This window comes from Schistocerca piceifrons, chromosome 11 (genome assembly GCF_021461385.2).
Source record: "Schistocerca piceifrons isolate TAMUIC-IGC-003096 chromosome 11, iqSchPice1.1, whole genome shotgun sequence".
NCBI classification, from domain to species: domain Eukaryota; kingdom Metazoa; phylum Arthropoda; class Insecta; order Orthoptera; family Acrididae; genus Schistocerca; species Schistocerca piceifrons.
The window spans coordinates 128,621,734-128,649,403 of record NC_060148.1 but is presented as its reverse complement, the minus strand read 5'-3'; the positions used below and the strand labels follow the sequence as shown (position 1 = coordinate 128,649,403).

General features: G+C 43.5%; 1 protein-coding gene across 2 annotated transcripts in view; it reads right to left on the bottom strand.

The window, feature by feature from the left end:
• The window catches only part of LOC124720147 (sorting nexin-13-like), a 411,803-nt gene that overhangs the window by 139,177 nt on the left and 244,956 nt on the right, over positions 1-27,670 (bottom strand). For both annotated transcript variants that reach the window (XM_047245452.1, XM_047245453.1), the window contains one exon: positions 21,804-21,926. In XM_047245452.1, the coding sequence (XP_047101408.1) occupies positions 21,804-21,926 (123 nt within the window). The remainder of the gene's footprint in view (positions 1-21,803; positions 21,927-27,670) is intronic.

Genomic DNA, 27,670 nt, shown 5'->3' with positions numbered 1-27,670 from the left:
CTCGTCATTGTTTTAATACTGCTCAGATCAAGAGAAGGAATAAAATCCTTTGGTAAGTTTCCATTCCAGTCGCTCAGTGTTAAAAATACGATGGGTTGCGGGGATTCCACCAAAATTCCAACAGAACTGGCAATCTATTTTTGTGTGAGTTTTTAACCTTTCCTCACTCGAAGAAGTATCACTGTTTGTAAGTAACGGCCACATTTCTCTTGGTGACTGGTTTAATTGTACTTCCTTTGCCACAGTGTAATTTGCCAAACTCATCTCACAGCAGCTACTGAGACAGAATTCCAAAACGGAGTACCTAATTAAACAAGTAATTGGCAATCACAGAGCTCAATAGCTTATGAAAAATGTCATAGTGTCGGTTTGCAGTAACATAAAAGAAGAAATTTCATATTTATTTTCATACTAGGAAGCTCTCGTTTTGCTAGCTGTCAATAACTCTTAAAAATTTAATCACCGGAGAGAAATAAATAAAAAGGGAAGTGTAAGTACTGATATATTGCCATAGATAAGAAAGCTTTGTGTGTTTAAGAATTGGCAAAACACTCTCCTCTTTGTGTGCTACCATTCGCCAAACTTTCGTTTCGATGTCTCGAGCGGTTTAGGAGATATGAGAGATGTTGCAAGTATTTCATTCTCGCGGGCGTGAAATCAGAAGTGAGCGCGCTACACGGGATCCATTTTCTCGAGATCGGAGGCAGATAGAGGCCTCCTCCCAAGTCTAAACAAAAATTCAGCATGTTAGCTAAATTTCACATGCAGCAACATATGGTGTAATACGCACCAAATGCAAAATCATAGCGACCTCTAATTTTCTTTGCAAAATTTTTGAGTTTTGCATAGTGTCTTACTAAAATGTGTACATCACAATAAGAATGGTCATTAGTGAGGATTAATGCGGTGATGGGCACTTCGCCACGAAGCTGACATATAACACTACAAGTAAGGTAAAAATCATGTATTTTCAGTGAATAGTTTCTGTAAAATCGTTTGAGAAAGATAACAGGTTGCACACGCTTTGGTTCTGTCAGCGCAGAGTGTCGCCAGTCGGCACGTGTGAAGTACGGTGTACGCGTCACAATATGCGTTGGACCAGCACGACTCGTGCGGTAAGTGCGTGTCGCGCTGTAGTGTCGTGTCATGTCACACATGCTATATGCGTCTCAATTTGCGCCTAGCCTTTGTGTCAGTTGAGGGCACTTTCATAGGTGGAATTGATGAATTTCGTATCCTTCTCGACACAGTCCATTGATTGAGTCTCGGGTCTGCCAGGTGCATAGCTGCTCTGGCCACTGAGTCTGCCTTACTGTGCATGAAGCGTCCGTACCATCTTAACCTGCTTTCCCGTAGTTTGTAGTGGTATGAAATGCAATTACCACACAAGCTTACTTGCAGCCTTCAGATTACCGGTAGACTACTGAGGAAGTGCAATCAGTCTAACCAGGGGATTGCTCACGAATCACTTGTACGAAACATCCTATAATATTGCTGTAGTGTGTGGGGCCCATACCAAATAAGATTAATGGGGGATATTGAACGGGTACAGAGAAGGGCAGTACGAATGGTCACATGTTGTCTGACCTGTGGGAGAGAGGCAGAGATGCTGCAGAAGCTTGGAAGATAGACGCAAGCTATCCCGAGAAAGTATGTTAACGAAGTTTCAAGAACCGACTTTAAATGACGACTCCAGGAACATACTACAGCTCCCTCCTAATCACTGTTATAAGGATTGGGGTCAAGGTTAGAATAATCAGAGCACACACAGAGGAGTTTAAACAGTCATTCGCCCCGTGCTCCGTGTGCAAATACAGAAGGAAAAGACAGTAAAGATGGTAAAATGGGAAATACCCTCTGCTGTGCCCTTCACAATGGTTTGCAGAGTATAGGTGGTGATGTATATTAACTAAGTATAATCTATCTTGCATCTGTCTGTACTCCACATACTTACCAGTGAGTCAACAACGACTTCCTCGATACTTTTTTTTCACTTCAGATTCTGTTCACGATGCGTAAGATTTTGCTGGTTAATTGTGAGTTGTTGAATATGTAAAATAACTGATTTTCCCCCCTATGAGGGAGTACAGGTCTCCTAAGTTTCTGTCCATATTTACATGATGTTGGACCTGGGTCAGAGTACTTTCCTCATTCTCTCTCTCTCTCTCTCTCTCTCTCCACTTCCTCACCAGCACTGACACTGACCGACAGTGATTATCTCAGCTTGCCTCCTCTTTATGTTTTATTTATTTGCCATTTTTTCTGTTTATCATGTCTCCTACACACAGATCAACCACTCCCATTTTCCAGCTAATTTGTGAAATATTTACATTCCTCTATGGCCAACTTATTACATCTCTGGCATATTTACATTCTCAGGCTTTCAAACCTTACCCAGACCCATTAATTCATTTTTTCCTTCTTACCCCATCAATAAAAAACCACCCTTGACCCACTGTCCTGGTAGACCTTTATTATATCCTTCAGTCTCTATGTTTTGCTTCTTACAACCTTTTTCTCTCCTCTGGCAGAAAAAGCCACACATTCCAAACACAATTTTACACAACTGTACAGTTTTCCATTAGGTGCTGCTCAGAGATTAAATTTTACCCTATTCGGACTATAAATATTGAGTAGCTATTCTCTATCAGTGATAGTAGCCACAACACTAATGGCTTAACTGTTGCGCCACTGAACGGGCAGTCGCCAAACACCAACTCACGACTAAAGATTGCATTCAGAAGTGTCAAGCCATGGGCACAGAAGTTGTACACTAAGCTAAACGTCAACAATGCAAGGCTGTTCTTTTCCCACACAGACCAAAGGACCTGCACAAATATTGTCACAGATGTCAAATCACTCTGTGAAAAAGTCAGATACCTCAGTGTCCCACTGGATCTGAAACTGACTTAGTCCTTATTTCTACAGATTCTTTATAATGTGGTCCAAAAACCAGTGGCTCAGCACAGCAATTTGGTGTCCTCGTGTGTGACCTTCATTTATGCCATGCCCCACCACTATTAACTGTTCTGTGTGAGTGTCCCTGTCATACACGTAATGTGCCACAGTGAAATTACACTTACCGATTTGATCAATTCTGTATCAACTTTAACACCCTATATGGCATCAGCATATTCTACTCGCACACTGTGTGCACTATTTAAATTTGCATTCATATTTCACTATTATGTGAACTTTAAATCAATCTGCATTTGACACTTAACTTCGGATCGTCAATACAGCAGCATTATACAAATTAGTAAATTAGGGAGGAAAACAAATGGAATAAAGGTAAACTGTCTGGCTTTTGCAGACCATTTTGGTATACTTTCAGAAAATGTGACAGACGCAGTTACCCAAATAATTCTTCTGGAAGAAATAGCAAATGGAAGTGGTCTCAAAATTCATGACAAATATAATAAAGCACCAATATTCATTGGAACACAAATAGGTAAAATAGCATGAGTGAGTAAATTTATGTATCTTGGAGAAACTGTATAACAGAATAGACTAGAAAAATTTGCAGTAGACTTAACAGTTAAAAAACTGGTTTGACAAAGGACATTTACAACAAGAAACACATACCAAAAAAAACAAAATTAAAACACTAAGCCACAAGCATATGATCAGAATGTTTATACATATGTGAATGCCTAACAATGAAATATAAGCTGGAGAACAGAGGTGCCCAAAAGATGGATTATTAGACAAATAATGGGTGCAATACAAACAACATATGGCTCCAAAATGAGAACTAATGAGAAGATTTACAAAAAATATAGAGAAAATATCAGAAGCAATGGCTAAAAGAAGATTAATCTTTTTCTGAACACCTCTACCAAATGAGTGACAGCAGGCTTGCAAAACAATTATTGCTGGATTTCTGGAAGAAGAAACTTGACAGTAGCTTGGATTATAGCAATAAAGAAAGATCTGTAGGAAGAAACAACATCAAAGAATTGGACATAACACAAAGGAATCTTTTTAAGAATAAATAACAAATTTAGAAGTGTTTCAATGCAGAAGAAATAAGAAAAAGGGAAAAACATGGACAGTAGAAAGGAAAAGACAACATGAGGAGAAGATGATGAAGTACTGGAAAAATAGAAAACAACAAGGAAAGAAGAGGAACTAACGTTGCTACATGATACTATTTGGTAAATACAAAAACAAAAACAAAAAAACTTTTTTTTGACAATGTCACCATGTAAATAGTACTGGTATCGAGTCAGCATTTCTCTACATCAAAAGTCACGTGTTTTGCAAAACGTAATTTACACACACAAGTGGAAATTGTGTTTGCATTAAATTTTATGTTGTAATTTGAAAATTGTTTGTGTATTAGCTAAAAACATTGTCACAAAAGGCCATACAGCATAATTTCTCAGAATGACTGCAAACTATTCTGAAACCAACCAATGCCGTATGTTAACTAAGACAATGCAATGAAACCATTACAGTAATATTGATGACACGGTAGACATTCCATGTTCCAATCTTAGTTCAGCCTTTGTCAAGTACAGTACAGTCTGTACCAGTTTATTGTAAAGTTCTCTAGTTAATGTACTGTAATGTTATACAGAAAAATGTCTTCCTTATATTATTCATTAAAGTGCTACAACATAATTCCAGCCTCTGGAAACCAGTCCAGGATACAAAATGTATAAAAGCAATGAAGCTGAATTTACATCCACTGATGAAAGATTTTACCTAACTGCAAGATACTTAGAGGCAACGGCCTTGCCACAGTGGATACACCAGTTCCCGTGAGATCAACGAAGTTAAGCGCTGTCAGGTGTGGTCGGCACTTGGATGGGTGGCCATCCGGGCCGCCTTGCACTGTTGCCATTTTTCAGGGTGCATTCAGCCTCGTGATGCCAATTGAGGAGCTACTCGACCGAATAGTAGCGGCTTTGGTCAAGAATACCATCATAGCAACCGGTAGAGCGGTGTGCTGACCCCACGCCCCTCCTATCAGTATCCTCCTCTGAGGATGACACGGCGGTCGGATGGTCCCGGTTGGCCACTTGTGGGCTGAAGACGGAGTGCAAGATACTTAGAACATGATGTATTCCTCACATCATTTGGAGATCCAGTGCTGAATTTTTTTTATGTATTAGTGACCACTTCCACAATGGATTCTGTATAATCCTGGTAGATGTTTTGGAGAGCCTTTTGCGGAACCAACGAAGTACTCCATTTATGCAATTGTTGGAAGAAGTTTTGATGTTGGAATTTACAAGCAGCATTGCATTTTTGGTTCCATATAAGGAAGGATAGACTTCTTATCCTAGTTTGCCGCATGCCACACTTATTTTTAAGCCCTTCTCATCTGTGCTTCACTGTACCCATTTCCGCACGTCGTACACAGTCACACACCCTTACGCACATTCAAGTAATCGACAGAGTTGTTTACCCAGTGACCGCAATGTCCCACAAGGGGTTTTTAGAAGCACAGCTAGATATTTGGCCAGTCTTAACTGCATGCATTAATGGTGTCGAATATGGGTCACAGATGCATTCCTTTCTTGTGAATTTTGGCATGACTGGTATCTTGGGATACAGTCATTTCCTCATGTCTTCTCGAAGTTCTGAGCTCTTCATCAAAGTAACTATTTTCCTCATCACCATCACGATTGAGTCGTCCTCAAGTTTCTTATAAGCCGATTCCCGTAGCAGCGAGCCAATTTTTTGTTGGCAATAGTCGGTACTCATTAGCACCAGTGCGTTCCCTTTGTTCACAGGCAGGACCACTGTGTCGACACCACAGTTTCACCATCATCCCCTCTGACCGTAGTCACGTTTGGTCTCAGAAGTTGGGACTTGTCAGTGTCCCAGCAGGTTTGCAACCTCCCTCCTTCTTGCTTTAGGACTCTAATTACATCCTGCCCATCATTTGTAGGGTCTCGTTTCAGAATGGTCCTCCAGACGGGTGCAAAGTTCAATCCTTTTGGGGGAGGGGGGATCAAAATAATAGCCAAATCCAGTTCTTTCTCTGACAAATTTATAACAGCTCTAGCGTCATTCACTTCTTTATTCATCTTCTGATCTCCCAACAGTCTGTCAATCTTTCCAAGCTGTTACACAACCACACCACCATTTGTGTACCTTCCTGTCGGTGAAAGCCCTGTAGTCTCCCCACTTCTGACTGTGCCCCAGCAGTGCCGTTTCAATAATAGGCTGGTGGCATACGAGCACGACGTGAACACTCCTGTCCAGCTCTCCCTGTACAAAGAAAACACCTTCCTTACTTCGGCCACGCCTATCCGTCGGAATATCTGGTTACCTGGTCAGATGTTTCATTTTCACCAGGTGTCGTAGAAAATTAAGTTGCTATGTGGAGCAACTGCCTACCGGAACAGCATTACGAAGGAATCTGTAAAATAATATATTAACACTGCCACCCAGCTGGAAACTTTGGGAGCTATCCATTGACTATAAATGCTGTCTACATTTGTGGAAAATTTAATAACAAAAAAATTTGATTCTAAGTCTATTGCTAGATTTTCTAACAGTTTGCATGGATTCGTGTAAGATTTACATATGTTAAAACCATTACATTTGGGACAACAGACTGTTCATATTCTGACAGATATAGCAAAGAAAGTGTTACATGTCCTACATTCCTCCATTATCCCCTATTTTCACTGCTGTCAACTGAATGCTAGTCCACCATTACAATTCACCGAACCTGTCCGAAGACACATCTTAAGTTTTTGTGAAGACAATGAAGGAAAAATCTGTACTGGTGCCAATTGTTTTACACTATCTGGTGAAAAGTATTCGACACCTGTATGTAATGCACAACTGACCACTAGATGTCTTGCAGGTGGACCTGCCCAAAGAAAAGGAGTTGTTGAGTACTGTGTTGTCAGTACAGAGACAGCAGAAGCAGAATGGGTTCACCAGGAAATTTCAGAGACTCCAAATGTGGACTACTCCACGAACGTCACCTTATAGCTGGAATCACAAATGGCGGCAGTCAAGTTTAGACTCGTTCTGGGCACCTACATCACGCATTCTAGGGCAGCCGACGAGCACCGAGTAATGTTCGGAGCACTCTGCTGCGAACATTCCGACCCCGCTAGGTTTGCCCGAGTGGACTGTTGGTGATGTGACGGTGAAGGGGACATGTGAAGGACTGATCACAGCTCAACTGAGACCAGGTAGACCTCATGTACACTATGTGATCAAAAGTATACATACACCCCTAAAAACATACGTTTTTGATATTAGGTGCATTGTGCTGCCACCTACTGTCAGGTACTCCATATCAGCGACCTCAGTATTCATTAGACACCGCGAGAGAGCAGAATGGGGTGCTCCACGGAACTCATGGACTTCAAATGTGGTCAGGTGAATGGGTGTCACTTGTGCCATACGTCTGTACACGAGATTTCCACACTCGCAAACATCCCTAGGCCCACTGTTTCCAATGTGATAGTGAAGTGGAAACATGAAGGGACACGTACAACACAAAAGCCTACAGGCTGACCTCGTCTGTCGACTAACAGAGACCGCCAACAGTTTAAGAGGGTCGTAATGTGTAATTGCCAGGCATCTATCCAGACCATCACACAGGAATTCTAAACGGCATCAGGATTCACTGCAAGTACTATGACAGTTAGGCGAGAGGTGAGAAAACTTGGATTTCATGATCGAGCGGCTGACCATAAGCCACTAATCACACCTGTAAATGCCAAACAATGCCTCAGTCAGTGTGAGGAGCCTAAACACTGAACCACTGAACAGTGGAAAAATGTTGTGTGGAAAGACAAATCACGGTACACAATGTGGTGATCCGATGGCAGGGTGTGGGTATGGCGAATACCCAGTGAACATCTGCCACCATGTGTAGTGCCAACAATAAAATTCGGAGGCGGTGGTGTTGTGGTGTGGTCATGTTTTCCTTGGAGGGGGCTTGCACTCCTTTTTGGTTCACATGCCACTATCACAGCACAGGCCTACATTGATGTTTTAAGCTCCTTCTTGCTTCCCACTGTTGAAGAGCAATTCGGGGATGGCGACTGCATCTTTAAACACGATTGAGCACCTGTTCATAATGCACGGTCTGTGGCGGCGTGGTTACACGACAATAACATCCCAGTAATGGACTGGCCTGCACAGAGTCCTGACCTCAATCCTATAGAACACCTTTGGGATGTTTTGGAACGCCAACTTCATACCAAGCGTCAATGACCAACATCGATACCTCAGTGCAGCACTCCGTGAAGAATGGGCTGCCATTCCTCACGAAACCTTCCAGCCCCCTTTTGAACTATGCCTGCGAGTGTGGAAGCTGTCATCAATGCTAGGGTTGGGGCAATACCACACTGAATTCCAGCATTTTAAGTTACCTGGCATTTTAAGTTATTTTCAGCCAGGTGTCCTGATACTTTTGATCACACAGTGTACTGACAAACAGGGACCACTGAACATTGCAGAAGACAGTTGTAAAAAAATTGCGTAACATCAATGGAGAAAATTACTCCCGAGCTCTAAATTGCTACCAGCAATCCACGTGGCATAATGACTGTGTGTAATGAGTCAAAAAGAACGGCGGTACAATGAACGAGCAGCTGCTCGTAATCTACACAGGTCTGAAGTTGACATTAAGACAGCTCGAGGTGCCGTCGAGAGCACCCTCGTGGGACAATCGGTGACTCGAGATGAGTTATTTACAGTGACAAATAACACTACACCCTGTGGAGATCTTGCGGAGGGGTTTGGGTACGCAAATGCCTAGATCATGTTAACTGCCACTGTGCATAATGCCGACAGCGAGGTACACGGGAGTTGGTGTTACGATATGGGGGTGTTTTCATGGTGAGGCTGTGGTCTCATTATTGCATAAAAAATTAAAATAAAAAAAGAGACACTAAATGTGGAAGGATAAGAATGCATTTTACAGCACTGTGTACTTGCCACAGTAAAGGAGCAGTTCAGAGACAATCGCTGATTGTATCGGCATGCCAATGAAACCTGTTATAAAGCAGCTTCTGTGAGGCAACAGTCTGTGGGCAGTGACATCCCTGAAATGGACTGGCCTGCCCAGAGCGCCGACTCAAATTTCGACGGAACACCTCTGTGATCGTTTAGAAAGCCAACTTCGCTCTAGATCCCGGCACTCGAGTTCACTACCTCCTCAGAACGGTAACAGAAACTGGAAACAGTCAACCGCCCTGCTAATGGAGAAAGTACCCCCTGACAATGGGAGAAGAAAGACGATCGGGTAGGTTAAGGGAAATGTTATGGGAAGAATGTAGAAACGAGATACTTGTGTACCCCTTCATACAAGAAGAAATTAAGAAAATAATTTTAAGATTGAAAAAGAAAAAAATCTCTAGGACAAGACAGGATTCCTCCCGATGTAATACAAGCCTTATGTTACCAATGAAATAGTTACTTGTGTGATCTGATCAATGAGTGTGTATTGCAAGGAAGGGCCTCGACACTGTGGAAGAATTCTGAAGTAACAATAATTAGTAAAGGGCAAGAAAAGGATCCAATTATATCCAAATCCTACAGACCAGTTTGTCTTTTGAACGTTCTCAGCAAGAGATTTGAAAAGCTATTATGCTAAAGACTACAAGATCACAACCTGCTTTGCGAGATAAGCCCTCACCAATACGGGTTTAAAAGAGGCTAGTCAACTGAAGATGCAATTAATAAGGCAATTTCGCTAGCGACAGATACTCATTCTACGTACGCCCTAGCAATGACGACTGATATTGCCGGCGCCTTCAATAACCTACATCGGCCGTCTTTCTTTGGCGCCTTAGGGATTTGGAGAGTCCAGAATTGCGTGAGAGATTATTGCCACAGGTGACGTGCTTCTGTAAGATGTCCAGGAATGAAACTAATGAAGGCAACAACAAAAGGCTTTCCACAGTGGTCAGTGTGTGTAGTCTGGAGTTTTGGGCTGTAGCAATACAGAAGTTACATGACAGCGGTAACATAAGCAGACTGGTGGCATTTGTAGATGATGTGCTGTTCATTGTAAGTGGTAACTCCAAAAGAATTATAGAAGACAAATGTAACGCAGCCCTCCACAACTTCACAAAACAACGTACCTGCCGTTGGATGGGGACCTAATAAGAAATCGAAAAATTAAATTAAATGATGTAACAATTAGGAGAAGTGCAGTAACAATATACACTCCTGGAAATTGAAATAAGAACACCATGAATTCATTGTCCCAGGAAGGGGAAACTTTATTGACACATTCCTGGGGTCAGATACATCACATGATCACACTGACAGAACCACAGGCACATAGACACAGGCAATAGAGCATGCACAATGTCGGCACTAGCACAGTGTATATCCACCTTTCGCAGCAATGCAGGCTGCTATTCTCCCATGGAGACGATCGTAGAGATGCTGGATGTAGTCCTGTGGAATGGTTTGCCATGCCATTTCCACCTGGCGCCTCAGTTGGACCAGCGTTCGTGCTGGACGTGCAGACTGCATGAGACGACGCTTCATCCAGTCCCAAACATGCTCAATGGGGGACAGATCCGGAGATCTTGCTGGCCAGGGTAGTTGACTTACACCTTCTAGAGCACGTTGGGTGGCACGGGATACATGCGGACGTGCATTGTCCTGTTGGAACAGCAAGTTCCCTTGCCGGTCTAGGAATGGTAGAACGATGGGTTCGATGACGGTTTGGATGTACCGTGCACTATTCAGTGTCCCCTCGACGATCACCAGTGGTGTACGGCCAGTGTAGGAGATCGCTCCCCACACCATGATGCCGGGTGTTGGCCCTGTATGCCTCGGTCGTATGCAGTCCTGATTGTGGCGCTCACCTGCACGGCGCCAAACACGCGTACGACCATCATTGGCACCAAGGCAGAAGCGACTCTCATCGCTGAAGACGACACGTCTCCATTCGTCCCTCCATTCACGCCTGTCGCGACACCATTGGAGGCGGGCTGCACGATGTTGGGGCGTGAGCGGAAGACGGCCTAACGGTGTGCGGGACCGTAGCCCAGCTTCATGGAGACGGTTGCGAATGGTCCTTGCCGATACCCCAGGAGCAACAGTGTCCCTAATTTGCTGGGAAGTGGCGGTGCAGTCCCCTACGGCACTGCGTAGGATCCTACGGTCTTGGCGTGCATCCGTGCGTCGCTGCGGTCCGGTCCCAGGTCGACGGGCACGTGCACCTTCCGCCGACCACTGGCGACAACATCGATGTACTGTGGAGACCTCACGTCCCACGTGTTGAGCAATTCGGCGGTACGTCCACCCGGCCTCCCGCATGCCCACTATACGCCCTCGCTCAAAGTCCGTCAACTGCACATACGGTTCACGTCCACGCTGTCGCGGCATGCTACCAGTGTTAAAGACTGCGATGGAGCTCCGTATGCCACGGCAAACTGGCTGACACTGACGGCGGCGGTGCACAAATGCTGCGCAGCTAGCGCCATTCGACGGCCAACACCGCGGTTCCTGGTGTGTCCGCTGTGCCGTGCGTGTGATCATTACTTGTACAGCCCTCTCGCAGTGTCCGGAGCAAGTATGGTGGGTCTGACACACCGGTGTCAATGTGTTCTTTTTTCCATTTCCAGGAGTGTATCTAGGGGTATTTCTGGAACAATGTCTTACTTTACACATCACGTAAAGGAAACAGGTAGAAAAGGTACAAATCTGATGAATAAATTTGTAACCACTGCAAATAGGCAATTTTGGCTTCCTTGAAGATAATCAGAGTATATCACCAATCTATATTACTACCAGTCATAGGATATGGCACGAGCAATTGGGCTCACAGATTGCTGTTAGTGAAGCCAGTCTCGGTAGTGGCAACAGTTCAATGAGGTGTTCTACTACGATTAACTGGCTCCTACTGCACTACCTCGAGTGATACTTTGTCAGTAATTATAGGAATATGGACACTGGACTTGGAAATTAGGAAAGAGGAGCCTTCTTCTGGTTAAAGAAAGGCAATCAAATGGTAGTACGAAGGGTGCTCGGAACTGTGCCGCAAGGTTTGGTCTTGGGTCCTCTGCTGTTCTTAATATATATTAATGACTTGCCATTCTATATTCACGAAGATGCAAAGCTGCTACTTTTTGCCGATGATACAAGTATAGCTATCACACCCGACAGACAAGAATTAACTGGTGAAATTGTAAACGATGTTTTTCAGAAAATCATTAAGTGGTTCTCTACAAATGGGCTCTCATTAAACTTTGACAAAACACAGTATATACAGTTCCACACAGTAAATGGAATGACACCATTAATAAATATAGACTTCAATCAGAAATTGGTAGCTAAGGTAGAATATTCAAAATTTCTAGATGTTGCATTGATGAGGGGTTGAACTGTTAAAAACACACTGAGGATCTCCTGAAACGTTAGAGTTCAGCTACTTATGCTATTAGGGTCATCTTCACTACTTGAGGTTAAATCTAACTTTGGCTCAGAACGGGTAAATTATGCTGCCACTAAAGTCTTTGGTCACCTACCTAATAGCATCAAAAGTCTGACAGATAGCCATATAGCATTTAAAGGGAAATTAGATGAATTTTTGGATATAGTAACTGGGTAATTTCCCCAACCCCCACAAAAAATAAAAAATAAAATAAAAAATGAAAAAAATAAAAATATTGTGTAATGTAATATCTTGTATAGACACTTTTTATTAACCTGACACGTTCCACATCATTACAAAGTGTTGTATTCATGATCTATGGAACAAGTACTAATATAATCTAATCTGAGACCCATTTGAAAAAGGAAATAAAAGATCGCACATTACAATAGAGGAAAAATGAATGGGACACTTCAGTACTGGCAGGAGACTGTACCAATTTCTCACTAACATTAGAGAGAGATTAAAAATGAGATTTCTTAACCCATCAAGTGGACCAATACAAATCTGACTTCTTGTGGCCCTTATGCCACAGCTGCGTAAAAAATCAAAAGACAGCAAATGATAGCTGCACCTGCGGCAGTGTGGACACACCAGAACACACGATGAGGCACTGTGCACCCTATTAAGATGCAGCGGGTAGTGGATGTCAGGTATTAAGGGTATTGGATCCCAAAGCAGCACCAGGGAATGAGTCAACCTGGTCCATCTCTGACAATACTGCAGCCGCAGTATCCGGGGCAGTCGAGGAAGACTTCACGACACATTCAACCGTAAGCCACCGTGCTGCCATCCGCGCAAAACGGCATACTCTGCACACGAAGAGAATACGACTTAGGTTGGTGACGACTGAGCAAAATACTGACATAATCTATATTGCTCGGGTGCAAGTGATCGGGGAAGGGTGGACTTCAAGGAGTGATTTATGTGTGGAACTACTAGAAATGCTGCCAAACTGCTGAAGAATCCAGCAGACTAAGGCTGTTGACCGGGGTAGTACTATGGCAGATCCAGTAGCGGAGATAACCATCTACAAGTTCAACGTGCCAAAATAAATGAACAAACAGAGAACAAATTCTGTTGTTTTTGTAGGAGATAGTGGTTGGGTAAATGGTTAAAGATTCAATGTAGTTTTGGAGCAGTAGAAATAGTTGTTGTTGTTGTTTGTTCTCTCTCTCTCTCTCTCTCTCTCTCTCTCTCTCTCTCTCTCTCTCTCTCTCTCTCTCTCTCTCTCTAGAGGAGGTAGTGAATTAACTAATTAATTTATTTTTAATAATTACAGCTCCTTATCTGGAAAGATAAAATACATAATTTAATACTATCCAAGGAAATGGGATTTGAATGGCCTATTTTAGCTTTTCAGATAATAGGCTGTAATTATGAAGAATAAATAAATTCACTACCTCCTCTGGTTTGGGTTTGAGGGTGAATGGGCTCCCATTCCTCCACATAATGTCCACGAATAGGTTTCCGCATACTTTCAATGAGATACTGTGTATCTGAAACCACTTCGCTTTACACTTTCGTACGTGCTCAAAGTAACAGTGGCGACAGAATTTCCATTATGTTTTGTATCACAAAACCATAGTTTTGGGTGGATGCAACAGCTTCTTGAGGTGATGAAAATCACGGTTGATGTACTCTTTCCTTTTTTCCTTCCAATACAAAAACAAGAGAAAGTTGTTAGAAGATAAATCAGATGAATATAGGCAATGAGACATTAATTTGATGTTTCTGCCCACCAAATAATCAACTGTTTGACGTGTCTGTGACTGTTGGCATTGCCACAATTAAGAACAAAGTAACATCTCCCAATGACTTTCCTCACTTCAGTGATGCAGTGATTTGTTGCAAACAAATTCTCATACATCATTTGGCATTAACTGCTTTCCTCTAATACGGGCTGTTCTGATGCAGTTCCATAGGGCACGGGTATTCCCTGGCACCCTCAGCTTGCCCTGGGACAGGTGCAGCTAGAATAGGCTACCAGCCACATGGCTTTACGGCATTCATTCTTCCGGGCATGCACAGACTATTCAGCCCCCCACACAACCGCGCGTTCGGTCAGTGCAGTACAGCTGCGTAGCTACAGCTCGACAGCTAGGCAGATATTTGCCCACTGCTACCTAGCTGTGATTGTGGATGCTCCACTGCCCTGCCTGTCGGCGCACCAGCCAGAACAGCCAGACATGTGGGTTTTAAGGGAGAGGGTAAGGAGCCATTCCAATCCCGGGAGCGGAAAGACTTACCTTAGGGGGAAAAAAGGACGGGTATACACTCGCGCACGCACACACACACACACACACACACACACACACACACACACACACACACACACACAGCCATCGACACATATACAGACACAAGCAGACATATATAAAGACAAAGAGTTTGGGCAGAGATGTCAGTTGAGGCGGAAGTGCAGAGGGGAAGATGTTGTTGAATGACAGGTGAGGTATGAGTGGCAGCAACTTGAAATTAGCGTAGATTGAGGCCTGGTGGGTAATGGGAAGAGAGGATATATTGAAGAGCAAGTTCCCATCTCCGGAGTTCGGATAGGTTGGTGTTGGTGGGAAGTATCCAGATAACCCGGACGGTGTAACACTGTGCCAAGATGTGCTGGCCGTGCACCAAGGCATGTTTAGCCACAGGGTGATCCTCATTACCAACAAACACTGTCTGCCTGTGTCCATTCATGCGAATGTACAGTTTGTTGCTGGTCATTCCCACATAGAATGCATCACAGTGTAGGCAGGTCAGCTGGTAAATCACACGGGTGCTTTCACACGTGGCTCTGCCTTTGATCGTGTACACCTTCCGGGTTACAGGACTGGAGTAGGTGGTGGTGGGAGGGTGTATGGGACAGGTTTTACACCAGGGGCGGTTACAAGGATAGGAGCCAGAGGGTAGGGAAGGTGGTTTGGGGAATTCATAGGGATGAACTAAGAGGTTACGAAGGTTAGGTGGACGGCGTAAAGACACTCTTGGTGGAGTGGGGAGGATTTCATGAAGGATGGATCTCATTTCAGGGCAGGATTTGACGAAAAATTTTTTTTTGCCGCTTTCAACACTACCGCTGCTATAAAATCCACCGTTTCTAGTTCACAAACAGTTCCTTTCACCTTTTAAACAACTATTTTGGCTATTTCTAATAACTTTCACTTTATTTCCATTTCCGTTTTTCCCACATCACTGATAATTTTTAGCCGCTTCCCACAGGTTTTAACGTCATTATTTCTTCGTCAGACAATTGTTAGCCTCATTTTCATAATCTGCCACCACAAAACCACTCCTTTTAATACATTACACGCAGTTTTTTCGAAATTTTCCCGAATTTCTCCGTCCTATAACGTGTTTTGGCAGCAACACAACCACCTAACCTTTGTGCACATCGTTCTCTACCAACCTAAGTCCAACATAGCCCAGCTATAACCAACACCTTTTCGCCTTTTTCACACCAGATCTCCAGTTACTTTCCAGTTCACCTTTATCTCTCCCCATATATTTTTATTTTCATCTTCATTTCAGCCTCATGTTACACTTTCCACCTTCTAATACCATGTCACCCTCACAACACCCCCACAACGACCCCATTAAGTTCTATTTACATTCCCTCCGCAAACATGCCTTCGCCCTAGCCAGATTACGCTCCCATATTCTATTTTCTCAGGCTTGTCTAACATTTGGCATTACTCCCAAAGGCCTCACACTTAAAGTTCCCATCTCTGGCTGCAACCCTTCTTTCCATCAGTCCCTATACCAGTTCCAAACTGAACAATCCATTGCCCTCAACCACCTAATCCTTCACCTACACATCAACTTAGCCAATGAACACACCCGTCAACTCCTATCCTTAATAAAAGTCCTTAATCTTTCCTCTCCCACATCCACACCGGCTGTTCAGAGCATCCTCCTACAGGCCAACTGCAAATTAGAACAGCATGCCACCCTCCACCTCAAAAAACTATCCAATCTCCTGGTTTCCCATCTCCGGAAAGGCAACTCACTCTCACTCACCCTTCACAACCTTTCCAGCAAACCTCAACCTCCTCTCATTGCACACAAACCCAGTCTCGCCCATCTACTCAATCTCCCACTTCCAGCTCCACTCCCTCCAAAACCTCAAAATTCCAATCAACACAATCTGGAACCACAACACCCTAATTCAGTAGTTAACCTTTCCTCCAAACCTCTCTCCCAATCCGAAACCTCTGTCCTATCCAAAGGCCTCACCTTCAGCCCCACTCCCAGATTCAACCAAACAGCCCTCGTCAAAGATTTACTGTCCTACACTCGTACTCTCTGCTGGAAGTATCACTTTGCCACGAAGAAAAATGATCCTAATCCTACTCCTAATGATCCGACTCCCCAAGACACCATCCAAATTGAACCCTGCCTGGAACAGTTCCGTCCTCTGTCACAGTGGGACCCACCTCCTCTTCCTCAAAATCACCCTCTCCAAACCTTCCAGGAATTTCTGACTTCCAGCCTTGCATCTCAATCCTTCTTAAAAAACCTTAATCCAACACCCAACATCACCACTGCTGAAGCCCAGGCTATCCGTGATCTGAAGGCTGATCGATCCATCGTCATTCTTCCGGCGGACAAGGGTTCCACGACCGTGGTACTTGATCGTCAGGAGTATGTGGCTGAGGGACTGTGTCAGCTTTCAGACAACACCACATACAAAGTTTGCCAAGGTAGCCCCATTCCCGATGTCCAGGCGGAGCTTCAAGGAATCCTCAGAACCTTAGGCCCCCTGCAAAACCTTTCACCTGACTCCATCAACCTCCTGACCCCACCGACACCCCGCACCCCTACCTTCTAACTTCTTCCTAAAATCCACAAACCCAATCATCCCGGCCGCCCCATTGTAGCTGGTTACCAAGCCCCCACAGAACGTATCTCTGCCTACGTAGATCAACACCTTCAACCCATTACATACAGTCTCCCATCCTTCATCAAAGACACCAACCACTTCCTTGAACGCCTGGAATCCTTACCCAATCTGTTACCCCCGGAAACCATCCTTGTAACCATTGATGCCACGTCCTTATACACAAATATTCCGCACGTCCAGGGCCTCGCTGCGATGGAGCATTTCCTTTCACGCCGATCACCTGCCACCCTACCTAAAACCTCTTTCCTCATTACCTTAGCCAGCTTCATCCTGACCCACAACTTCTTCACTTTTGAAGGCCAGACATACCAACAATTAAAGGGAACAGCCATGGGTACCAGGATGGCCCCCTCGTACGCCAACCTATTCATGGGTCGCTTAGAGGAAGCCTTCTTGGTTACCCAAGTCTGCCAACCCAAAGTTTGGTACAGATTTATTGATGACATCTTCATGATCTGGACTCACAGTGAAGAAAAACTCCAGAATTTCCTCTCCAACCTCAACTCCTTTGGTTCCATCAGATTCACCTGGTCCTACTCCAAATCCCATGCCACTTTCCTTGACGTTGACCTCCACCTGTCCAATGGCCAACTTCACACGTCCGTCCACATCAAACCCACCAACAAGCAACAGTACCTCCATTATGACAGCTGCCACCCATTCCACATCAAACGGTCCCTTCCCTACAGCCTAGGTCTTCGTGGCAAACGAATCTGCTCCAGTCCGGATTCCCTGAATCATTACACCAACAACCTGACAACAGCTTTCGCATCCCGCAACTACCCTCCCGACCTGGTACAGAAGCAAATAACCAGAGCCACTTCCTCATCCCCTCAAACCCAGAATCCCCCACAGAAGAACCACAAAAGTGCCCCACTTGTGACAGGATACTTTCCGGGACTGGACCAGACTCTGAATGTGGCTCTCCAGCAGGGATACGACTTCCTCAAATCCTGCCCTGAAATGAGATCCATCCTTCATGAAATCCTCCCCACTCCGCCAAGAGTGTCTTTCCGCCGTCCACCTAACCTTTGTAACCTGTTAGTTCATCCCTATGAAATCCCCAAACCACCTTCCCTATCCTCTGGCTCCTATCCTTGTAACCGCCCCCGATGCAAAACCTGTCCCATGCACCCTCCCACCACCACCACCACCTACTCCAGTCCTGTAACCCGGAAGGTGTACACGATCAATGGCAGAGCCACGTGTGAAAGCACCCACGTGATTTACCAACTGACCTGCCTACACTGTGATGCATTCTATGTGGGAATGACCAGCAACAAACTGTCCATTCGCATGAATGGACACAGGCAGACAGTGTTTGTTGGTAATGAGGATCACCCTGTGGCTAAACATGCCTTGGTGCACAGCCAGCACATCTTGGCACAGTGTTACACCGTCCGGGTTATCTGGATACTTCCCACCAACACCAACCTATCCCATCTCCGGAGATGGGAACTTGCCCTTCAGTATATCCTCTCTTCTCGTCATCCGCCAGGCCTCAATCTCCGCTAATTTCAAGTTGCCGCCACTCATACCTCACCTGTTTTTCAACAACTTCTTTGCCTCTGCACTTCTGCCTCGACTGACATCTCTGGCCAAACTCTTTGTCTTTAAATATGTCTGCTTGCGTCTGTATGTGCGGATGGATATGTGCGTGTGTGCGAGTGTATACCTGTCCTTTTTTCCCCCTAAGGTAAGTCTTTCCGCTCCTGGGATTGGAATGACTCCTTACCCTCTCCCTTAAAACCCACTTCCTTTCGTCTTCCCCTCTCCTTCCTTCTTTCCTGATGAGGCAACAGTTTGTTGCGAAAGCTTGAATTTTGTGTGTATGTTTGTGTGTCTATCGACCTGCCAGCGCTTTCGTTCGGTAAGTCACCTCATCTTTGTTTTTATATATATATATATATATATATATATATATATATATATATATATATATATATATATATGTGTGTGTGTGTGTGGGAAAAATATATCTAAAAACAAAGATGATGTGACTTACCGAACAAAAGCGCTGGCAGGTCAATAGACACACAAACAAACACAAACATACACACAAAATTCTAGCTTTCGCAACAAACAGTTGCTTCGTCCGGAAAGAGGGAAGGAGATTCAAATGGCTCTGAGCACAATGAGACTCAACATCTTAGGTCATAAGTCCCTTACAACTTAGAACTACTTAAACCTAACTAACCTAAGGACATCACACACACCCATGCCCGAGGCAGGATTCGAACCTGCGACCGTAGCAGTCCCGCAGTTCCAGACTGCAGCGCCAGAACCGCTAGACCACCGCAGCCGGCCAAGGGAAGGAGAGGGAAAGACGAAAGGAAGTGGGTTTTAAGGGAGAGGGTAAGGAGTCATTCCAATTCCGGGAGCGGAAAGACTTACCTTAGGGGGAAAAAAGGACGGGTATACACTCGCGCGCGCGCACACACACACACACACACACACACACACACACACACACACACACACATATCCATCCACACATATACAGACACAAGCAGACATATTTAAAGACAAAGAGTTTGGGCCGTCCCCAAAATGCTCCTACAGGGCATCAAACACCCTCCTGCCCAAACTCTTTGTCTTTAATTATGTCTGCTTGTGTCTGTATATATGTGTGGATGGATATGTGTGGATGGATTTGTGTGGATGGATTTGTGTGGATGGATTTGTGTGGATGGATTTGTGTGGATGGATTTGTGTGGATGGATTTGTGTGGATGGATTTGTGTGGATGGATTTGTGTGGATGGATATGTGTGGATGGATATGTGTGGATGGATATGTGTGGATGGATATGTGTGTGTGTGCGCGCGCGAGTGTATACCCGTCCTTTTTTCCGCCTAAGGTAAGTCTTTCCGCTCCCGGGATTGGAATGACTCCTTACCCTCTCCCTTAAAACCCACTCCCTTTCGTCTTTCCCTCTTTCCTGACAAAGCAACCGTTTGTTGCGAAAGCTAGAAGTTTGTGTGTATGTTTGTGTTCGTTTGTGTGTCTATTGACCTGCCAGCGCTATATATATATATATACCTGTGTGTGTGTGTGTGTGTGTGTGTGTGTGTGTGTACCTGTCCCTTTTTCCCCCCAAGGTAAGTCTTTCTGCTCCTGGGACTGGAATGACTCATTACCCTCTCCCTTAAAACCCACATCCTTTCATCTTTCCCTCTCCTTCCCTCTTTCCTGATGAAGCAACCTGGGTTGCGAAAGCTTGAAATTTGTGTGTGTGTGTTTGTGTTTTTTATTGTTATTGGTTCTATCAACGTACCAACGCTTTCGTTTGGTAAGTTACTGAATCTTTGTTTTTAGATACATTTTTCCCACGTGGAATGTTTCCCTCTATTATAACTATAGATATTCAGATTGAGATGATGACATATCTGATATGCCTGCCATCATTGGTGGTGATGTGGCGCAGATGAATAGCAAAATTCTGCACGACCCGCTGAAGTATCAATGCTGTCGATGGCCTCCTGACTGGCTGTTTTCAGCTCATCAATCGTTTTGGGGTTATTGCTGTACACTTTGTCCTTAATATAGCCCCACAAAAATGAGTCACATGCATTCAGATCCGGAGAATATGGCGACCAATCAATTCTGATGTTTGGTTTGTGGAGTACTCAAGTGTGCCGTTATAAGTGCCCCTACAAAGTACCAATTTTTTCACAGTCTCCTCTCTCCCCCCCCCCCCCCCCCCCCCCCCCCCCCCCCCCCATGTTCACAAATGCTGATGATGAAATGAGGAGGACGACACAAACACCCTGCGTCCGGACGCAGCCAATTGAGGCCCACACCACTGGCCTCTGGGTACCCCAGAGCCAGATGCCGTCCCCAAAATGCTCCTCCAGGGCATCAAACATCCTCCTGCTTCGATGTGGTCCAGCTCTGTCTTGCACGAACCACATCTTATCGAAATCAGGGTCACTTTGGATAATAGGGATGAAATCATCTTCCAAAGTCTTCATGTACCGTTCAGTAGTCACTGTGCCATCAAGAAATAGTGCACAGATTATTCCGTGACTGGACACTTACACTGCACAGTCACCTGTAGAGGTTGGAGAGACTTCTCTATCACAAAATGTAGAGGTCTCAGTCCCCCAAATGCACCAATTCTGCCCGTTGACAAACCCATCCAAATGAAAGTGGGCTTCATCGCTAAACCAAACCGTGCATGCACACAGTAATTCACATTGTGCCCTGCGGCCAATAATGCAGTTTGAACGTCCTAACGCAAACCGTTCAGAAGTTTTGACAATTTTATTTCATGTAATTCAGTAACTGCCATACTCCATAAGCAAAAAACTTGGCTAATTTCTGACTGTCATAGCTTAAACAATAACAAAAGGACAAACTTTCAAAGAACAGTATTTGGTGGTGGGGACGGTCATTTGTAGAAAAAATTACAAAAATGGCTCTGAGCACTATGGGACTTAACATCTGTGGTCATCAGTCCCCTAGAAACATTACAGGGAGACTCAGTCGGCACAAGTGCACCTCTGTGGCCGCGCTCTCACCTGCAGCTTATCGTACACGGCGGCCTGCGCCTCGTCGAACCAGGTCTCGTGCGGCGCCTCCGTGCGGATGCGGAAGAGCAGCTTCCTCACGACCGTCTCGTCCAGGCGGAGCCGGGGAGAAGCCTGCGGCACAAGCGACACACTGACACTTACACTGGGCTGTTCTGGGCTACAGAGCCATTTAGAATGACAAATTTATCAGAGCAGCTCTCTCTAGCAACAGAAGTATCAGAAATTAACAAGGGCTGAGCTCCAGCTGAGAAGGTCATAAAAATGTTTAAAGGGCATTGCATTCAGCTTATGAATGAAGAAGTTTCTATTCCTGCAGTATCCACAAATGACAAAGCTTGTGTACAATCAGTTGTGTTATAATTTTAATAGTAGCTGTCACTGACAAAAAGCTGTTATTTATTATTGTTGTTGTTGTGGTCTTCAGTCCTGAGACTGGTTTGATGCAGCTCTCCATGCTACTCTATCCTGTGCAAGCTTCTTCATCTCCCAGTACCTACTGCAACCTACATCCTTCTGAATCTGCTTAGTGTATTCATCTCTTAGTCTCCCTATACGATTTTTACCCTCCACACTGCCCTCCAATACTAAATTGGTGATCCCTTGATGCCTCAGAACATGTCCTACCAACCGATCCCTTCTTCTGGTCAAGTTGTGCCACAAACTTCTCTTCTCCCCAATCCTATTCAATACTTCCTCATTAGTTATGTGATCTACCCATCTAATCTTCAGCATTCTTCTGTAGCACCACATTTCGAAAGCTTCTATTCTCTTCTTGTCCAAACTATTTATCGTCCATGTTTCACTTCCATACATGGCTACACTCCATACGAATACTTTCAGAAATGACTTCCTGACACTTAAATCAATACTGGATGTTAACAAATTTCTCTTCTTCAGAAACGCTTTCCTTGCCATTGCCAGCCTACATTTTATATCCTCCCTACTTCGACCATCATCAGTTATTTTGCTCCCCAAATAGCAAAACTCCTTTACTACTTGAAGTGCCTCATTTCCTAATCTAATTCCCTCAGCATCACCCGACTTAATTAGACTACATTCCATTATCCTTGTTTTGCTTTTGTTGATGTTCATCTTATATCCTCCTTTCAAGACACTGTCCATTCCATTCAACTGCTCTTCCAAGTCCTTTGCTGTCTCTGACAGAATTACAATGTCATCGGCAAACCTCAAAGTTTTTATTTCTTCTCCATGAATTTTAATACCTACTCCGAATTTTTCTTTTTCTTCCTTTACTGCTTGCTCAATATACAGATTGAACAACATCGGGGAGAGGCTACAACCCTGTCTTACTCCCTTCCTAACCACTGCTTCCCTTTCATGCCCCTCGACTCTTATAACTGCCATCTGGTTTCTGTACAAATTGTAAATAGCCTTTCGCTCCCTGTATTTTACCCCTGCCACCTTTAGAATTTGAAAGAGAGTATTCCAGTCAACATTGTCAAAAGCTTTCTCTAAATCTACAAATGCTAGAAACATAGGTTTGCCTTTCCTTAATCTTTCTTCTAAGATAAGTCGTAAGGTCAGTATTGCCTCACGTGTTCCAGTGTTTCTACGGAATCCAAACTGATCTTCCCCGAGGTTGGCTTCTACTAGTTTTTCCATTCGTCTGTAAAGAATTCGTGTTAGTATTTTGCAGCTGTGACTTATTAAACTGATAGTTCGGTAATTTTCACATCTGTCAACACCTGCTTTCTTTGGGATTGGAATTATTATATTCTTCTTGAAGTCTGAGGGTATTTCGCCTGTTTCATACATCTTGTTCACCAGATGGTAGAGTTTTGTCAGGACTGGCTCTCCCAAGGCCGTTAGTAGTTCCAATGGAATATTGTCTACTCCGGGGGCCTTGTTTCGACTCAGGTCTTTCAGTGCTCTGTCAAACTCTTCATGCAGTATCATATCTCCCATTTCATCTTCATCTACATCCTCTTCCATTTCCACAATATTGACCTCAAGTACATTACCCTTGTATACACCCCCTATATACTCCTTCCACCTTTTCTGCTTTCCCTTCTTTGCTTAGAACTGGGTTTCCATCTGAGCTCTTGATATTCATACAAGTCGTTCTCTTATCTCCAAAGGTGTCTCTAATTTTCCTGTAGGCAGTATCTATCTTACCCCTAGTGAGATAGGCCTCTACATCCTTATTATTTATTAGGTCGGTACATTTATTTATTACGTCAATAGATAACTCTGTAGTGTTTTTGTTTTGCTTGTTGGTATTCCAGTAGCTACGGATTTATTTATCAATTGTCATTTTTTATTTGTCTTTCACTGTTGTTCCTCGAGTTTACATTGTTGTCGTTTTGTGATCTGGAGATAGTGAGTGAAGCTGTGGGCATAAGGGAACTGAAAGCCAAAAGGAGAAATCCCAACATTTCTGACATTTCTTTTGTTCCAGTTTAACTGAGGGTTAACAGTAGTGGAGTCAGTGAGAAACACTTGCACCAAAGGGGACAGTGCCCCACAAGAAAATGGTTTCCTCGTTTTAAGTAGCATTGTTTTGACATTAGAGCCTTTCCACATTCAGGAAGACCTTAAGGGTTCGATGAAGATCGTTAAACACATTACTCCACAATGAATCACATCGAGGTACTCGAGAACTGGCAAATGTGATGAACTACAATCATTCCACCGTCGTATGACATTAGCAGGCAATGGAGAAGGTTCAAAATTCGCACATACGGATACCACGGGCTCTAAGCCACAATCACAAAAACCGACACATCCGTGCTTGCTTATCATCAATTTGCTCGTGAGCCAACTCTTCCTATCCTCCATCTTTACTGGTGATGAGAAATGGTGTCTTTGCACTATCGTGCTAACGTAAGAAAAGGAAAGGAATAGTTGAGACCATACAAAGAACTGCATGCATCCACAAAAGATAAAGTTCTGCATCCGGTGGATCAGCAACTGTGTGATGCACTACCGAATTCCCCACCCAAGGTGTAACTATCACTGCTGACATTTACTGCCAACAACTGCGACATCTTGCAGACGCAACCTGAGGACAATGACTAGGAAGAATGACTGAAGCGGTGCTACTCCAAGGTAACACCTGCCCGTATTCTGCTAGGACAACAAAAGAACTATACAGGAGTTGGGTTTGGACGTCATTCTGCACACACCTTACTCACCTGATTTAAGAGAAACTGAAAAATGGATTAAGTTGCGGGATTTGGCCTGAGAAGTAAGAAGACTCTTAAGCTGCCAGACGTACTGGAACTAACAAACGCAGCTTTTTCACGCATCACTGCCAAACACTGGCAGCATATAGAACAGCTTGTCATAAAAGAAGAGAAAATTTTGCACTTGGTTGGCTTCGTGGATTCTGTTGTTGATAGGTTCGTTATCAACGTAGCAGGTGACACTTCCAGAACTGAAATGTATTTCTCGAATTCGGATAAGGAAAGAGACAACTGACTGTAAGTAATAGCTTCAGTGGCTTCAATATTTAACTGTACAGCGAAATCCTTAAATACTCTCTTACGTTACACTCAGCTTACGCAGAAAAATTACCCTGTGGTCAAGTCAGGAATTTCCATAATTATAATAGTACATTAGCTAAAAACAATAACACGTTGTGGTTTTTGCCTAGTCATCTACGGAGTGTATTGTGGGAGATTTGCAGTGTATTGTTTCATGCTGCTTAAAAATTAAACAACATCTGAAGCTGTACTGCTCCTCTGCTCGTCTCGTTTTACGTGTGAACTGCAGCTGGCCACGTAACTGCAGGCTGGCTGTATCAGCTGACCGGCCAGTGCTGTCCAAGTTAAACACTCCGGTAAAGCTGTTGTCCCGTATTACCGCTAAGTCGATGTGCCCATAATGCATACCACAAAACGTACCCTTATTATCGTACCTGACAGTACTCTAGACAGCTTGACTGCAGTCCCATGTGAAACTGAAATCCAATGAGGTTCCAGCAAATGCAGAAGAACACATAGTGCAATGTTTACATCAGGTTTATTCTTATGATGAGTGGATTATAGCAACTGCAGATGTCGAATGTCGCAAACAGGTGTCCGTGTCGAAAGTTTTGAAAATATGATACCTCGTAAATGACTCCCACTAGAATCCTGTGACAAGCACCACTGACATTCAAATTTACCCAATGTCAGTAGCCATTGTTCCATTTAGAAAAGTGACATTTGCACAAAAAATACTCTTTCTATATATTGCTACAATCTGTTGATTGGATAACAATACAAGCACCTGACTACCAATTCATTCTGTTAAAACCACACATCAACAGCACTTTCCATTTCCGCATTATTTGCAATGAAAGGCTGCAGTGATTCACCCTGTGTATTTGGTGTCTGTTCCTTCAAAATGACCAAAAAAACAGACACCACATACATACTGTAACAACTTGATATTAAATTAAAAATATTTATGAAATTTTGACATAATATTTGGCAGTAGCAATTTTTTAGTCTTCTGTCAAAGACTCAGAGAGAAAGTTGGTAATGAGATTCATTGAGTATCTATAGTATAAATTAAAATTATTCTGCCCTCATTGTTTGCAAAGTATGTTTTAATAATTTTCAATCTAAAAATGTATTTCCATCTACATTCTGGATGAGAGAAAATTGTTATTCTATTTGTCGTAGCAAATTTTTTAAACAATTTATTGAAATCCCACAAAAATGATTGTAATTTCAATTTCGATCATGTTAAAACAATGTAATGAGCAAAATCAATTGCTGTTGTATTTATAACAGCACTCACCAGTTTTAGCTTGCTAATTAGTTAGTTAATAGTTGTCTATTGGTTAGCTACATGAATCTGCCATAACTGCAAAGCTGTAACATTCCATGTTGAATGGTTGAAATGGCTCTGATCACTATGGGACTTAACATCTGAGGTCATCAGTCCCCTAGAACTTAGAACTACTTAAACCTAACTAACCTAAGGACATCACACACATCCGTGCCCGAGGCAGGATTCGAACCTGCAACTGTAGCAGTCACGCGGTTCCAGACTGTAGCGCCTAGAACCACTCGATCACTCTGGTCGGCCATTCCGTGTTAATTTTATTCAGAAATGTAATTTTTACTCTGTGATTATTCTATTAAGCATAATAAACTGTGAAACTTAAATATCACACATCAGGCAGTGAAGTGCAGATAAGTAACCCAATCTTGGAGGACAACACTAATAAGGGGAGGTCCCTCGGGGTGAGATCTATTTTTTTTAAACAACTGATACAATGGTGTAGGTTACTTTTGTGAATGTCATTTTAATAATTTTTATGTGTTAACTTTGAATTAATTTCTTCCATTTGTCTCATTTTATGCTTTCGAATATGTCATTTCAATCATGATTTCTATTCCTCATTTTGTTTGAATTCAGTTTTATTTATAATTACTTCTATTGTTTAGACCTTCAGCTGTGTTACTTAGTCCACATGTTTTAAATGTCTGCATGATGATTACAAACGAAACTAGCTCGCTCACATCATGGAACAGCTCCATGCAGTGGACCCTGGGTCATGCCGAGCCAAAACATCGGTTGGTACCAGACTCATTGTGTCGAGAGGATCTCCTGGCTTCACACACTTGGAATAAAACGTGTCACGTAATGGCTCTACTAAGAGCTGTATGGCAAGAAATATCAGACATAGTCTCCAAATTTGCTAACTAAATATTGAAGGACTGAGAACACCAAAATGGAAAACTCTGTCTCAAATTCCGCATGAGAGGAACACTGATGTACTTACTATATAAGAGGCTTACATAGACTGTAGCTAATCTTCAGGAAAGAGGAAGAATACCAGGATATGAGATACTAGGAGCCGCATACCATCATGCAAACACCTGTGCCACTTATATTCA